The sequence below is a fragment of the Condylura cristata genome, unplaced genomic scaffold (genome assembly GCF_000260355.1).
Source record: "Condylura cristata isolate star-nosed mole 26May11 unplaced genomic scaffold, ConCri1.0 scaffold00011, whole genome shotgun sequence".
Taxonomy (NCBI): Eukaryota; Metazoa; Chordata; class Mammalia; order Eulipotyphla; family Talpidae; genus Condylura; species Condylura cristata.
The window spans coordinates 47419575-47433845 of NW_004567112.1; the positions used below are offsets into that span (position 1 = coordinate 47419575).

The 14271-nt window shown below is 38.4% G+C and overlaps 1 protein-coding gene across 2 annotated transcripts in view; it reads right to left on the bottom strand.

Moving 5' to 3' along the window:
- BICC1 (BicC family RNA binding protein 1) overlaps positions 1-14227 on the bottom strand; it is a 269917-nt gene extending 255690 nt beyond the window's left edge. For both annotated transcript variants that reach the window (XM_012723663.1, XM_004680878.2), the window contains exon 1: positions 13983-14227. In XM_012723663.1, coding sequence (XP_012579117.1) covers positions 13983-14172 — 190 coding nt within the window. In that variant the 5' untranslated portion in view covers positions 14173-14227. The remainder of the gene's footprint in view (positions 1-13982) is intronic.
- Positions 14228-14271: the final 44 nt, after the last annotated feature.

Sequence of the window (14271 nt, forward strand, 5' to 3'; positions counted from 1 at the left end):
GGGGAGCAGTGGGCGGGTCAGGAGAGGTCTGCCACGCCATGTGGTCACCTCCCGGGCAGGTGGGAATCGAACTCATGAGGAAGCGGCTTTAGATTCTCAGTGCTGTGCTTTAACCCGCTGCGCCACCAGGGAGGGCCCCGATCTTCACTTTTTTAAGAATTGATTTCTAGAGATCTATTTTGTTCCTTAGACTTGGCCTGTTTTGATGCTTCATTATTTGCATGTGATTTTGTACTAAAAAAAGAAAAATCACCTCTCCCAGTCTTTACTGACTGGCTTCATACAGAGGCAGACTTTTACTATGCAACCTGACCAAAACTTCTGGAGGCCTTTCAAATATAAAGATATGTGTTTTCTTGGTTTATGTGTATGATTTTCCAATTAGATGGATTTTTCCACTTCTTTTTCATAAAGAGTTAGCCTCTTGCTTTCTCTGGCATTTGTCTACAACACTGCAGTCCTCAAGTGCTGCCACAGACTACTGATCTTTCTTTTTTTCTTAACAGTTGCTAGATATGCACTGTATGCCCGTTTCCTATCAGCACTCTACCAGGCAAATAGAAACCAATTCCTCAGGCAGTTCCTCAAAAAAAACTGGAATGTAGGACATATGCTCTACTATTCCCTTTCCACTGCAAGAAGGAACAGTACACTGGGAATTTCGGCCTGGTTGTTACTTTTGCTGGTTTAGGAGTGAGGTTGATACAGATTAAATGGATTCTCTTACTCATTTCAATATGGCTTTGTATCTTCATAATACTCTTAGGGACTGTATGTTGTTGGTAAGTCAATACTTCGGTAGTGCTGGAAGGCTTAAAACTTCCTATTGCACCATCAACAGACCACAAAATCTAGTTTATTTCTATAAACTCAAAAGACACAATAGCAGTTCTCTAGAATTTACAATATTTTTTTATTTATAATAAAGAGTATGAAATACATTAAACATCCACTTGTTTCTCCCTTTTTTTTTTTTTTTTGCATTTAGAGTATATAAAGACATTGTATTTACATAGCATCTTACAGTCTAATCTCTACTACATCTCTGATTCCACTCAGCTATATAAACACCTCTGCTCAGGCATAGCTCATTTTTTTTTTTTTGCTAATATCTCAAGCTTACAGCAGACATATTTCTTACTTCCTGCTTGGAGGGTTTTCTAGAACACTTGCATTGGTGAATAATTGTCACATATATGTAGCACAGACATGGGAAGGAGGCAATATTCATTAAAGATGCATGTTGATAAGCAGATGTTTTACACCTTCTAATCCCTTAGAAGGATAAGTTAAAACTCACCAGAAATAGCAATCACCTTCAGAGATGAACACCTCAATAATTCATTGTTACATTAGCTTTGCCTTTTGTGCTTTGCTATTTAATGCTCCCTTTTAATTTACTTCTACTTCTTCATAGCACTTCCAAAATAAATTAGCTGTTTAAGTTCTTGTAAAGCAAAAGTAGGAAACCCCAGGCTGAGGTACATATCAAGTAAGTAGAAACTTAATCTGTTAGTGAGTAGGTTTTAGTTCTTCTACTTAATTGTACTTCTATTAAAGATAAAAAGCCATATTCTCTTAATACATTCCTACAACATGATTCTATGATTTTATTAGATTTATCTATTTATGCATACAGAACTGAGGTACAGGCCAATGGTGCAGGGATGGTGAGATTTTTTAACACATATATAATTTCTTTTTTGGTTTTTCAGACTGCCTCACTATTCCCAAGTACTTTAAAATAAAATACAATTTTCACAAGTTTGAAAGTTAATCATTTACACAGAACTTCCTTCAAATTCACTCGCTTATATAACACTTTGTTTCTCAGGCTTAGTTGTTTTTACTCAGTCAACTACACTTTCCACAGACAATGCACTTCAGATATTCATTCACTGATAGTATGTTTTTGAAGGCAATGTTTTTGTTTACTTGACAACCTGACTGCTAGCAATGATTATTAAACTGTAGATCCCAGTAAAATAAACTCTAGAGCTCTATGCTAATACTGGGTCTCCTTTCCCCACATCAAAACTTTAATTAAAAATAAAAAACTCCTTCAGATGGATAACAATGAAAAAGAAAATTCTCATCATCACTTTTAGTCAGGGAAATACAACTCAAAATGCATAAATAGATAAATCTAATAAAATTATTGAATCATGTTATAGGAGTGTATTAAGAGAATATGGCTTTTTATCTTTAATAGAAGTACAATTAAGTAGAAGAACTAAAACCTACTTATTAACAGAAAACAAAAGGAGATTCCATAGAATAAGTTTCTACTTACTTGATATGTACCTCAGCCTGGGGTTTCCTACTTCTGCTTTACAAGAACTTAAACAGCTAATTTATTTTGGAAGTGCTATGAAGAAGCTAAGCAGGGTTGGGCCTGATTAGTACTTAGATGGGAGATAACACCACACCTGTGACAATGCCCTATATCAAGAAGACCAGAAACAACAAGTACTGGCATGAATAAAAGGAACCCTCTTAAGTTGCTGTAGGAATATGAACTGGTCTAGTCCTTATGGGGAACAGTATGGAAGTTTCTCAAAATATTAAAAATGGATCTACATATGACTCAGCAATTCCACTCTTAGGTATCTACCCAACTCCTATGTTCAGTGCAGCACTATTTACAATAACCAAGCTATGGAAACTACCTAAGTACCCAAATAGAGATGAGTGGATCAGAATTTGTGGTATACATTCACAGTGGAATACTACTCAGCTATCAAAACTGAGTGTCATCATCTGCGTCCCTGCAACACTCAAGCATTTTCTGGTTTTTAAAATTAAATCATTATAATCAATCATTATAACCAGCAATTAAAAGACAAAATCTTGCCAAAAATATTAACTTTGCTTTAAATGGTACTTTAAATCTAATATTCAGAATTTGTTAAAGGGATGAACTCAGAATAGATTAACAAAGCTTCAGTGGTCTTTTGTGCACAATAAGAGAAATGTTTAGTTCTCAATTAAAGAGCAATTAAGACAATTGTGAAAATACTTGAAATCAAAATATACAAATGTCTTTCCAAGAGATATTTTGCTCTAATGAACATTATTACATTTCCCTGTTATGACTCTCTGGTGGTTTAGATGATCTGATAAGTCCTGGCATATAAAGTTTGATAATCAGACACATTGGCAAGGAAGAAGGAAAACATGACAAAAAAACTCCACTCAGGGATGCATACAATCTCCTGTTCATCCATCTCCTTGTTCATCTAACATAGTTGTCAACACAAGTCTCAACCACGGTTTACAAATCATCCTTGCTCAATTACATTTGAAAGTCCTAAGTTAGTTAGCATTCTCACAGAACACAGGGTACTACATGCCAAGGACACTACATGCCAAGGACATGCATGGCTACTACATGGCCAAACTGTCAGAAAAGCAGAGCTTATGGTAAGCTCTTAAACATATCCAAATGCCAAGACCTTCCAACAGTCCTCATTCAGCCAGTCTCACCATAGCTGTGAACACTCAGGTGTGGTGCCAATCAAAACAAATTCTTACCAAAATTACTCATGTATGTAGAGCTGAGTCAGCCTCTATACCACAAACCAAGTACTACCCGAGCTTTGTATTATATGTGTGCAAAAAAAATTCAGATTACCAGAGTTATAAGGAAATTTAGAGTGTATTGACTCCCAAACTGTGAGAAGTTAAATTGCTATCCAATATGACTGTATCAATGGAAAGACTGGGATGTGGAGCCCAGTCACCTGACTCCTATTCAGCCATGTGAAGAAGTGTAATTTATTTCCCTCTAACCCAAATATGCCACTGAGCATCATACCGCAATAAGCAAAGTAACATAAAAAAAAAAACCCACAAATTTTAAGAGTAGACGATCTGAGTTAAGTTGCTTTAAAATCACATGTAAGCTAGTATCTAGAGATGTATCATTATGAGATAAGCCATTATAAGATAATCCACTAAGTAAACTTGAATAGTATAGTAACCTTAACAAAATTTAATTTATAAAACTACTCCATACCATGCACAATATAAATTATTCAACATTAGCCAACTTAAACCAACTTTGGTAAATCCTTATTCAAAACTGCACACTACTAGTATGGCGTCCTACACAGCCCCTAGACTGAAAGCAGGAGAGACCACCTGGCATGTGGAATTACTGTGCCTCACTCACATAAAGCAGAACTTTTTGCTGTTTCTTAAGGCCAAGCACATGCCCTAGTTTTCATGTCCATTGCATGAGATGAATGCCAGTCCATCAGCCCAAAATGGGACAGAGTTTTTAAGGCAGATCCATCATGGGTAATTTACAAAATACACTATTTGTATTACTATTCTTATGGCACTGGGCTAGATGAATTTGAAACTGTGCAGGGCACCTGATTGTGAGCCAACTTTATCCCTGTTTCACAAATGAGGAAACTGTAAAAATTTAACCACAGTCAGTAGAGCAGAGTTCTCAAACATCTGCATTCCCACTAATGCATTCCTTCTAACCTATACCTGTGCCCAATACCACATTCCTCTGGCATTTCTGCAGGGAAGTGGGAAAGTACTGTCACCTGCTCTGAAGTATGGTTTATAATCTTAGACTCAGATTTGATGTCTTCACACTACATAAGAGTGGAGACTTAACAACAATCCTAAGAGAAAAACTGATATCTAGATCCACTCAGATTTCCAAAAAGAAGCCAGATCCCTAAGTTTAAAGAGATGGTAGACTTTTTGTCTGTGAAACACAGATCCCACTGACACCTGTATCACACGGGGTCTTGCATGAGAAGTTAAGAGACTGGACAGGCATAAAACATCTGAAGAGTATCACACACACGGGTAAGTATGCAATTAACTTTGGCTGCTTTCAGAATCATCATCTTCTTTAGGTGATTTTGGAAGCAAATTCCTCAAAAATCTTTCTTTAGAATATAGTACCAAAGAGGAAAAAAAATACAATCATGTTCACTATAAGCTGTCTGTAACTTAAAAATAAATATTCGATCAAGTGTCTAACCCAAAATTTTCAGTAGAGTAAAATGCTGAATATAAAACAACAGTTAATTCTATAAGAGCAGCTACGTAAACTCTACACAATAGCCAAGGACAATTATCAAAGCCTACACTCCAAGACAAAAAAAAGTGAATATAGCTGCTAGTTGACAAGATCAGTGACACTTTTCTTTACAAAAGTACCCTTTCATTGCTTTTTAAATTTCTATAATAAAAATGTCCTTTTAAAATTATTTCATAATGTAATAGATATCACACCTAACTTAATGGGAGTCTGTAGGAAAATTAAATGCATTTAGCTTCCTACATAATAAACTCAATATATCCCTCCATAGAAATATATAGGTTTGTGCTCTTTCTCCAAGTCCCTAAGTGGCCACTTTATACAACATTGTGCCAGTTATAAATTATGCTTCTACACAAAAATGCTTCAGATTATTTATTAACATGAAGGAAGTAATAGCCTCAAGGGTCATGAAAGTGAATCTTCCTAACTTAGATTGTTACCATCTAATTTCTAAAGTGGGATTCTGAAGCCCCTACATTAGACTCACAAGATTTTTTTTTCGACACACAGATTCTGACCACCACTGCAACCCCAAACCTACAGAATCATAATATGTGAGAGGAATCCAGAAGTTTGCCTTTTTACATTATCTCTTTGGGTGATTTTAATGCATACAAACTTTAAAAACTATTGATCTTCTGACATGCTAGTCAGGTAAGTCTTTCAAACGATTGAGTGAAAGGAGTCAAAGGAACTCTAACAGGAATTGGTAATGCCATTACTGCTTATTTTTTACAACCCCCCAGCTCAAATAAACAAGGTCATGGGATAATAGGTACATGGTGGAGACATCTTGCAAACATGTTGTCTCTTCTGCCGAATGTGGGAACATTTCCAGTGAGTAACTTTGCAAATCTTATCAAGAATCTTAGTGCCCATGCCCTCCACCCCAAAAATTTCACTAGTAAGAACTTTTCCTATGAAGATAGTCAGAATGTATAGAGGTTTTTAGGCAAAAGTGTTAGGGCAGAAATATTAATGCTTCCCAGCTTCCAATTCGCCAGTATGTGCTCTGATCATGGCACTGGTGTGTGCTTTGCATACTGTATTTCTGAACTTTATAACCTAGAAGATACTTTCATGCCCATGTTAGAGATGAGAAGAATGAAGCTCAGAGACCACACAAACAATGAACAGTAAAGTCAGCATCTGAGTCTCAGGCAGCTTGAATAGAAACATTAGGTTCTCCCCACCGCCCACCTGCCCAAAATATTTTTCTAAAATGTCAATGGTCGGGGGAAAGGATGTCCTGAACGAATTCCACAAACACAGGTTTGATGGACTCCTCCTTGACCCCAGACCAAGGAGATCCAAGACACCAAGGACTACAAATCCCATAATGTCATCACCACTCATGGGAGGATTCCTAGGAACTGAGGGTGGAGTTAAGCAGCCAGGCTTGGTATGTAACCAGACATGGTGGCCTTGGAGAGGTTTGGAGGGGCTTCGATTTCCACAAGCTTTCAGAGTGCTACTGGGGTTTCAGCTCAGTGGAACTAGTAAGACACACTTACCTATTTATTTCTCTCTTTCTCTCTGAGTCCTTTTTTTATTTTTCCCTTTTTATAAATAAACTTTTATTACCTTTTTGTGTTTGCCTGTCATTGAGTCTCATCATAAATCCTTTTTAAGAGGGCAGGTGATGACCCACAGCCAACCCATTTCACACGGGGGTTGTCCTGTAACAATACTGCTTACACAAAAGTAAGATATGTCAAGGGAATGCTAGACAGCCATTTAAAATCATGTTCTTCAAGAACCTTTAATTAAATGAAAAATACCCATGACACAGTATTACGTGAGAAAAAAAGGAAATGTGAGCCCAGCTTAGAATTTAAGGGACACAAATGATACAAGGTTAGGTACCATATCTATCTTGATTTTGTCTGCATCCCCACAGACTAACATGCTGCCTGCCATATGATCAGAATTCAGTATGTGTTGTAGACAGAAATTATGTGTAGGCACATTTTGTTAAAGAGCAAAAAAAAAAAAATTCCTGAAACATTTTTAATGGTTATTACTAGATTCTGAATTTAGGGATCACTTTGGATTTTCCTTTTTGCAACTGCTTGTTTAATAGTAAATTTGTGTTGGTTTCATAATCAGGAAAAGAGCAGCCATGACTAATTTGAAAATCTTGTTTAAGCACCTTCCTATAAAAGAGATGTAGGTAAGCCCCTGAAGATTGTTACTGTAACAGAGAAACTACATTCTAGCTAAAAAGTATTATCTTTTTATATATCAGTACCACAAGTGTGAATGGAATTTAATACTTGTCACAAATATAAATGTTTCCTCATCCACATAGATTAGAAGGAAACATTTATAAATATAAAATTCCACAAAATGCTTCTATTAATGGACTCTGCCGTTAATGCTAATACCAGAAGTACTGAAAATCAAAATGTGGTAGCCTTTACAGCACAAGGGTTTCTTGCCAAGATCATCCCACACACACACTGCAAAATACTATTATAACTTAGCATTAAATTTAGGGTAGCATTCTGGGTAGCTAATTAAGCATTTTATGTAGACAAATATATATGATCATTATTACCCCAATGATGAACCATAATTCCAAAAAATTTCAAACAGCAAAAAAGAGCCACAAGATTGATAATACATCTATTAGCAAACTGTCTCCAAAGTGATTTCTCCTTTCACGTAACTTCTAGCTTTCACGGAAGGATCAGACTGCAGTGACAATGTAGAAAAGCCAAAAGCAGGAACCACATTGAGTCTGTCAATCCTAAAAGCAATTTGAGATGAGTGGTGGGGGAAAGGAGAAAGTGACACAAAGTATATCTTAGCATATTGCAAGTTAAAAATGGGTCCTTATATTCTATCATGCAATTTTCGAAGAAGAAAAAAAAAAACTCTCGACATGTAGAAATGAGTGGGGTAAAAAAAGTATGATTACAGTACTTTGTGGCTTCTATTTCTGAAAGAAGTAACAAAATGAGAACAGCTTTAGATGACAAAAGGTGTTTCCTCTTTGGGAGTAAGATTTGTTCCTGGATTATGCCAAGCTATATGTAACATTACAAATTTCGAGGTATTGGTAATGCAGGTCAAAGTTGCCAATACAAGTAAACCTTTGCTCTGTCACAACCTGGAATCATGGGTTACATTGCCCTTTACTTTGGAGACATTAATGAATTCAACCACTCAGCATCCATTCTGACTTCCTTCTTCCTGCTGACTTCTAAAGAGGTTAGAAAAGAAGTCACATTTCATAAACTTTTGTAGCAAAGAGTGGCCAAAGCAATACAGAGGGTAAGTCCCCCAGACAGAATCTGTTCTCAGTATACAAGGCACAATCTTGAAAAGATAATTGGTTGTTCCCCTCCCTTTTCCCTTCACAGACCACCAAGTGGCACAGCCCAGCCACAGGCAGAGAATGCCCTGAATGAAGTGGAAGGACTGCGCTCCATGATGCCCTGGAGCAGTTATAGGGGCCTGGACCTCAGAACCCTGAAATGTTTGTTCAGTAAAAAAAAAAAAAAAAACACCCAGGCCCTCCCTGGTGGTGCAGCAGGTTAGGACACATCACTGCAAGCTAGCGGCAGCAGCCTCTGTGTAAGTTCGATGCCCAGCCCCAGAGGTGATCCACATGGCGCAGCAGACCTCTCCAGACCCGCCCGCTGCTCCTCTTAGCAGTATACTCTGTCAGCCTGTTCTGCTCCCCATTCTTTCTCAGGTGAATCCTCTCACCGCCCCTGCATCTCTGGTCTGTACCCCAGTTCTGTACACATAAATAAAATACTTTAAAAAAAAAACCCTCTGCCTCCCCCCACCCCCACCTCACTGTTTATTAAACCACTCACTGGGTTTTCTGTTGGTCACACTCAAATACATTCCTGACTGTTAGAATCATTGATATGACAAATTTTTCTGTTTCAGTTTATCAATCATCAACTTTCCCAAAACCCCTAGGTCTTCACAGAGATAAGACTTACTAAAAGCATATGCATTTCCTGAGAGCACTTAGCCAGGGCCCATGAGGATGGAGTTGTAACACCTACCTCCTTTCACCCTCTTGGGAATCTAGGAGAGGGGAGGTTAGAAGCCCAATCAGGCCAGGCTGACAGCAGCTTCTGCTTTTTATTGTCAATCTATACATCCTAAGCTGGGTAGTTTCAGTTTATAAAGCAATCTTAACATTCACTTCTGCGCTTTGATTCAAAATGCAACTGTCCTAGCAACCTTGCTGATGGACGTGTTACTAATAAATAAATCACCCCCTCTCCTGAAAAAAAAAAAAAAAGATTCATGTGGAGTTTAAAAAAAAAAAATCTGGCAAGTACTTGCTTTCTAGTGTTTTGAAATCTTTACCCATCACGTGGCTCAGTGTTGTTGCTGCCGCTGCCCTCACGTTTACAAAAACATGTGCCTGGCACCAGGCTGAGCATTTCACAAGCCAGTTTTCTTCTGTTCACAGCATCCACAAGAGGTGGGACTACCCTCGACCCCATTTCACAGGTGAGCAAACAGAAAACTGTCCAGGCAAAGCGCTTTCTTTCAGCAGATCTCCTTCTGGACACCAGTGACTGACTCAAGTTCAGAGCAATAGATAAGTAAAAGGAAGTCTTAAGAAAAAATGCTTTCTTTGCTTGGGAGTTTGGAAGAACAAAAACTACTTAAGGCAAGAATAATTACTACTGAAGAGTCTAACAAGCCCTCTCATCCTGAGCAAAATCTAAAATCCCACCCTCATTTCTAATATAGTATGTACTCACCATCCTTATGGGAAGCTAATACGCTCAACACGCAATGAACTATCAAGAGAGCCAATAATATTTCGATAACTGAGAATGCTCATAATCATAAGGCCATTTAATTCAATTTCCAGTATATCTGATTTTCATTTTCAACGTAAGAATATGCATTTTATAACTATATTGCTTTATTAACTTACTCAGCACCTCTGTGGGCAATATTATAAAGTTTTACATACATCATTTTTATCTTCATTATGACAAGTACCTTAGGGTAAAAGCAGTATTTTAAACAACCCTTTTAGAAATAGGGTTGTTGGTAGCAGATTTTTCCCAAAATCCTAATACAAGATTAATACCAAGATTCAAAATCAGATCTGGCCCAAAGTCCTGATCGCTTAACCGCTAAGCTTCATAGTTCTTTGATTCGTCATTTTTGTGTATTAGCATTAATCAAGCATTAACTGACAAATGGTATTAAAGTTTCCTCTTATTGCCATTGCTAGTAATCTATTTTCTGATAGTTTTGCTTCATAGCTGTCCCTGCTTCCACAAAAAAGCAACTAAAAACTTATTATCTATGCACCAAATTAGAAGACAATTCCCGCGGAAGCTGGCTGAATTAAACATGATTGCTACAATTACTTTTAAATCAATCGTGTGTGGTGCCCCTTCTAGTGGCTGGTTCTGCTACTCCATGAAAAGGCAGTAAATGTTTCTCTTTCTGCCTATCATTGTAAAAATGCAACATGATTTTCAAAGTGTGTAGCAGCAATATCTTAAAAGCCCACCAGATGTCAACCTCAGTTACTGAAAATAGTCCACACATACTTGTCCTACTTTGCATGATAAAACACAGTGACTTGAGACCTTGAAAATGCTTGTGCTTCTAAACTTTATGTAGGAATTTTACATAAAGTAATTTTCAATGTAAAAAGAAAATTCACCAGTCTATAGGTATTTCTTACTCCCTGACTTTCCTATATATCCCTCTTCTCCCTCATTCCACACTGTTGACTCAGTTAACTGATGTAAGTGTACCAATACTACCATCTCACAGGAAGCCTGAAGTCTACACTTTGAAGATTAGTATCAAATCAAGTGAAAGCAATGCTACATTTACTAAACAATGCCACCCATTGCCTCTATTCTAAGGCAGACTGTAGCTATAAAAATCCTAGCCTAAACTTGTTAACTACTAAAATCAACTACCTTCATTTAGAATCAAACAGAAATGTTAGACACTGTTTTGCATGGCTATTCCAAAGCAGGTATTAAGACCAAAAAAATAGAAAAACTAGTGATATTTTTCCCTACATTTGCAGTCTGGTGGCACACAAATGTTATCAATTTTTGAGTGATTCAATGATCACCCAAGAATGCTTTTCATTTCTTTGACCACTACCCTGCTGCCCATATTTAACCTCAGTGAATTTTTGGTCCATTGCGTAGAAGAATTTCTCTGCTAATAAAAATACAAGCCATTAAAGATTAACTTGCCCCCCCGGACAGTCTCTCTGGAAACAAATTCCAAGCATTATAATCACCAATTTGTACTATGTAGACTAAGTCAGATAATCTTATTTATCCTGAGTTAAATTGGAAACCTGTACATATTTTTAAGTGATTTTTTTAAAAAGCAATCATCAGAAACCCAATTAAGCAAATACAGAATTTATGAAATTGAAATGAAGTGATCACCCAAGAATATCTAACAATATTAGAATAGTCTGTGACTTGCCAGACCTCCTACATTGGTCTCCATTTACTTCTACAATTATGATATTGCAAAATGTGTTTTTCCTCCAAATATGCATATGTTAGAAACAGTGACAGACAATAGATAGCTTTTTATCTATGCTACAATATTAACAAAAATTGCTAGCTCTAAGCTCTTATTATTCACCAATATAACAAGTTTTACAATAGCTTATCAGACATTGTCTTAATTCTCAGAAAACCCTCAGAGAAAGGTATTAATATCAATCCAACTTCCAGATAGGCAAACGTGAGACAGAGACCAAGACTGTCTCAAGATCTCACAGGGATTTGAACCCAGATATAAGTGATTCCAAGGTCCACACCTGATACAACCACCTGGTCTCTAGCAACCAGGCACATGAACACTAGTCTTATTTCTTCAAACACGGTGATTTTACAGAATTTGACACTGGAAAGAATGTAACACAAAATACACTGAGTTCTAGTGTCAAATATATTCAAGGTTTATTTTCTTTAGAAAACATTCACTGGTGATTTCAAAAAGTTAATCAAAGAGCTAGTTTCAATCATTAAAGAATGCTTTTGGGTTGACATGTAAATATCTCATCACATATAGGCTGCTAGAGAAATGTAATTCCATGAAGACTTTCTATAAAGGAAACTTTACCACCACAAAGCAGTTCCAAACCATCTCATCTCACATCGGAATATTACAGAAGTAATATCCTTCAAATAAAAAAAAAAGCCACATCTATATTTCACTATATTCAAATGAAGATGAATTCAAAAAGAATCCCATTTCTAAAACTCAAATTACACATGAGGGTTTCCTAAAAACTGACATCACCATCATTACTTTATGTCCACAGATAAAACAGTAAGGAAGACGCTGTAGAAGAATGAGTATGTGCTTTATCAGGTCAACTTACATGATCTCACAATAGTTCTCTCTCATATCTTTTAATCAGAAACTAAGCAAAAAGAAGTGTGGGGGAGGAAATGAAATAACTAAAATAGGGTACTGAAATGTAAATGGGGCTTTACTTTCCAAATCCAGTTTACAATATTCTTATTTCAACAGTTTATCACAGAAGTAACTCTCCTTAAAAGTTACACAATTTAAGGAGGAGGTGGCAGACATAGAAAGAGATATGACAAGCATCAGAGACGTTTATCAATAAAAATAAACAACTAGGGAGATAGGTTTTTAACTCATCCAAAAAAAAAAAAAAAAAACCTCTTACCAAACACTCCTGGTTTTTGTATCCACCAAGTTATTGTTTTGGAAAACATGTTGTTCTCTCTTAAAATAACCTGCTTAATTGTCCTAAAAAGCCACTGCATTTCCACAGACAGCTAAGTCGCTCCTATTCTGCAATGCATTGACTAGTAAATTATGTATATGTAAGATCAAAAAGTTGGAAAACTGCAATCCTTCCTTGGTATTAGGCCACTAGGCACTAAATGTGCATGTAATATCGGGTCCTTCATAATATTTTAAGATGACAGTCATTCCAACCACCTCATTTCTCATTAAAGATCTGCCTTGGTGGCTACAGGTAGGCTACTAATTAACACGATCAAGGGAGGTCAAAATGACCTTGGCCATTTTAACATTCCCCTGGTCCCCTCCCCCCAAAAAATTGTCCCAGAACGGCAATGTCCTGTTAAAAATCGTAATTTGTTTCCCTTCCAGTATGGTTAGAGCTCTCAGGTCTGGGAAAACCCCCAGAGAAATTAGGGAGTTTAGCAAAAATTCCAAAATTGAGAAAGACAAAATCAGATACCCATAGTACAGGAAGATTTTTATGAACTAAGTGTAACTCAAGAGGTGTTTTATAAGCCTGTCAGAAGATGAAGATACCTGTCCTCCAACCAAGCAATGCTGATGACACTACCCCCATGCTTGGGCTCCTCACCCCAATCCTGGCCCCTCTTACTCCGGAGGGCGGAGGGTGAGGGGCGAGAACTCCTGTCTTAAGTCTTGACATCTGCTGAGCATTTCCCAATAACAGACAAGGCCCCTCAGCTGGAGGAAGTGGATACTGACAAGGGGAGAGAAAAACAGAAAAGAAACGAGGCTCGAATTGCAGGCAGCCAGAGAGTGGGGAGAGCGTCACGCATACTTTGTGCGGTCCAAGTGGGTCCAGATGGCTAAGCCCAGGTATGCGGGCAGAAACTGGCCTCTCCAAAGTCCTGCGCGCAACTTGGAAGCACACGCACAAACTCGGGTTGGGCTTTTCTAAGTCAAGTCAGCAGCGAGATCCCGCTGCCGAAAGGCTAAGAGTAGTGGAAGGGCGGAGAGTCCCGCAAGGGCTCCACTCCCTGGGTGTTCTCCGGCTCCACCAGGAAGTTGACCCCTTAAGTCGACTACTTAGAGCGGTGGGCGCTGGAACGCCGGACGGGGATGTACCGGCAGGGGCTGGGAGCGCATTTCGGGCGTCCGAAAACTGGGGGATGCCTACCTTGTAACATGGCCTCAAGTTTCTTCCTGTCCACGCGGAAGCGCTCCTCGCTCCACTCGGGGCTGTGCAGTGGCGCGCCGGCGACCAGGTCGTCCTCGGAGCCGGGCATGGGCGAGTCAGTGCTTCTCTCGCTATTGGAGCCGGGGTCCGACTGCGCCGCCAGGTAACCGGGTTCGCCCTGGGCGGCCATGGTGGGCGCGCTGAGGCTGGACTCCGGCTGCGGCCGCCGCTCAGCTTGAGCCGACGCCTCCGCCCGCTGGGGATCGACTGGTTCCCTGCTCCGCGGCGC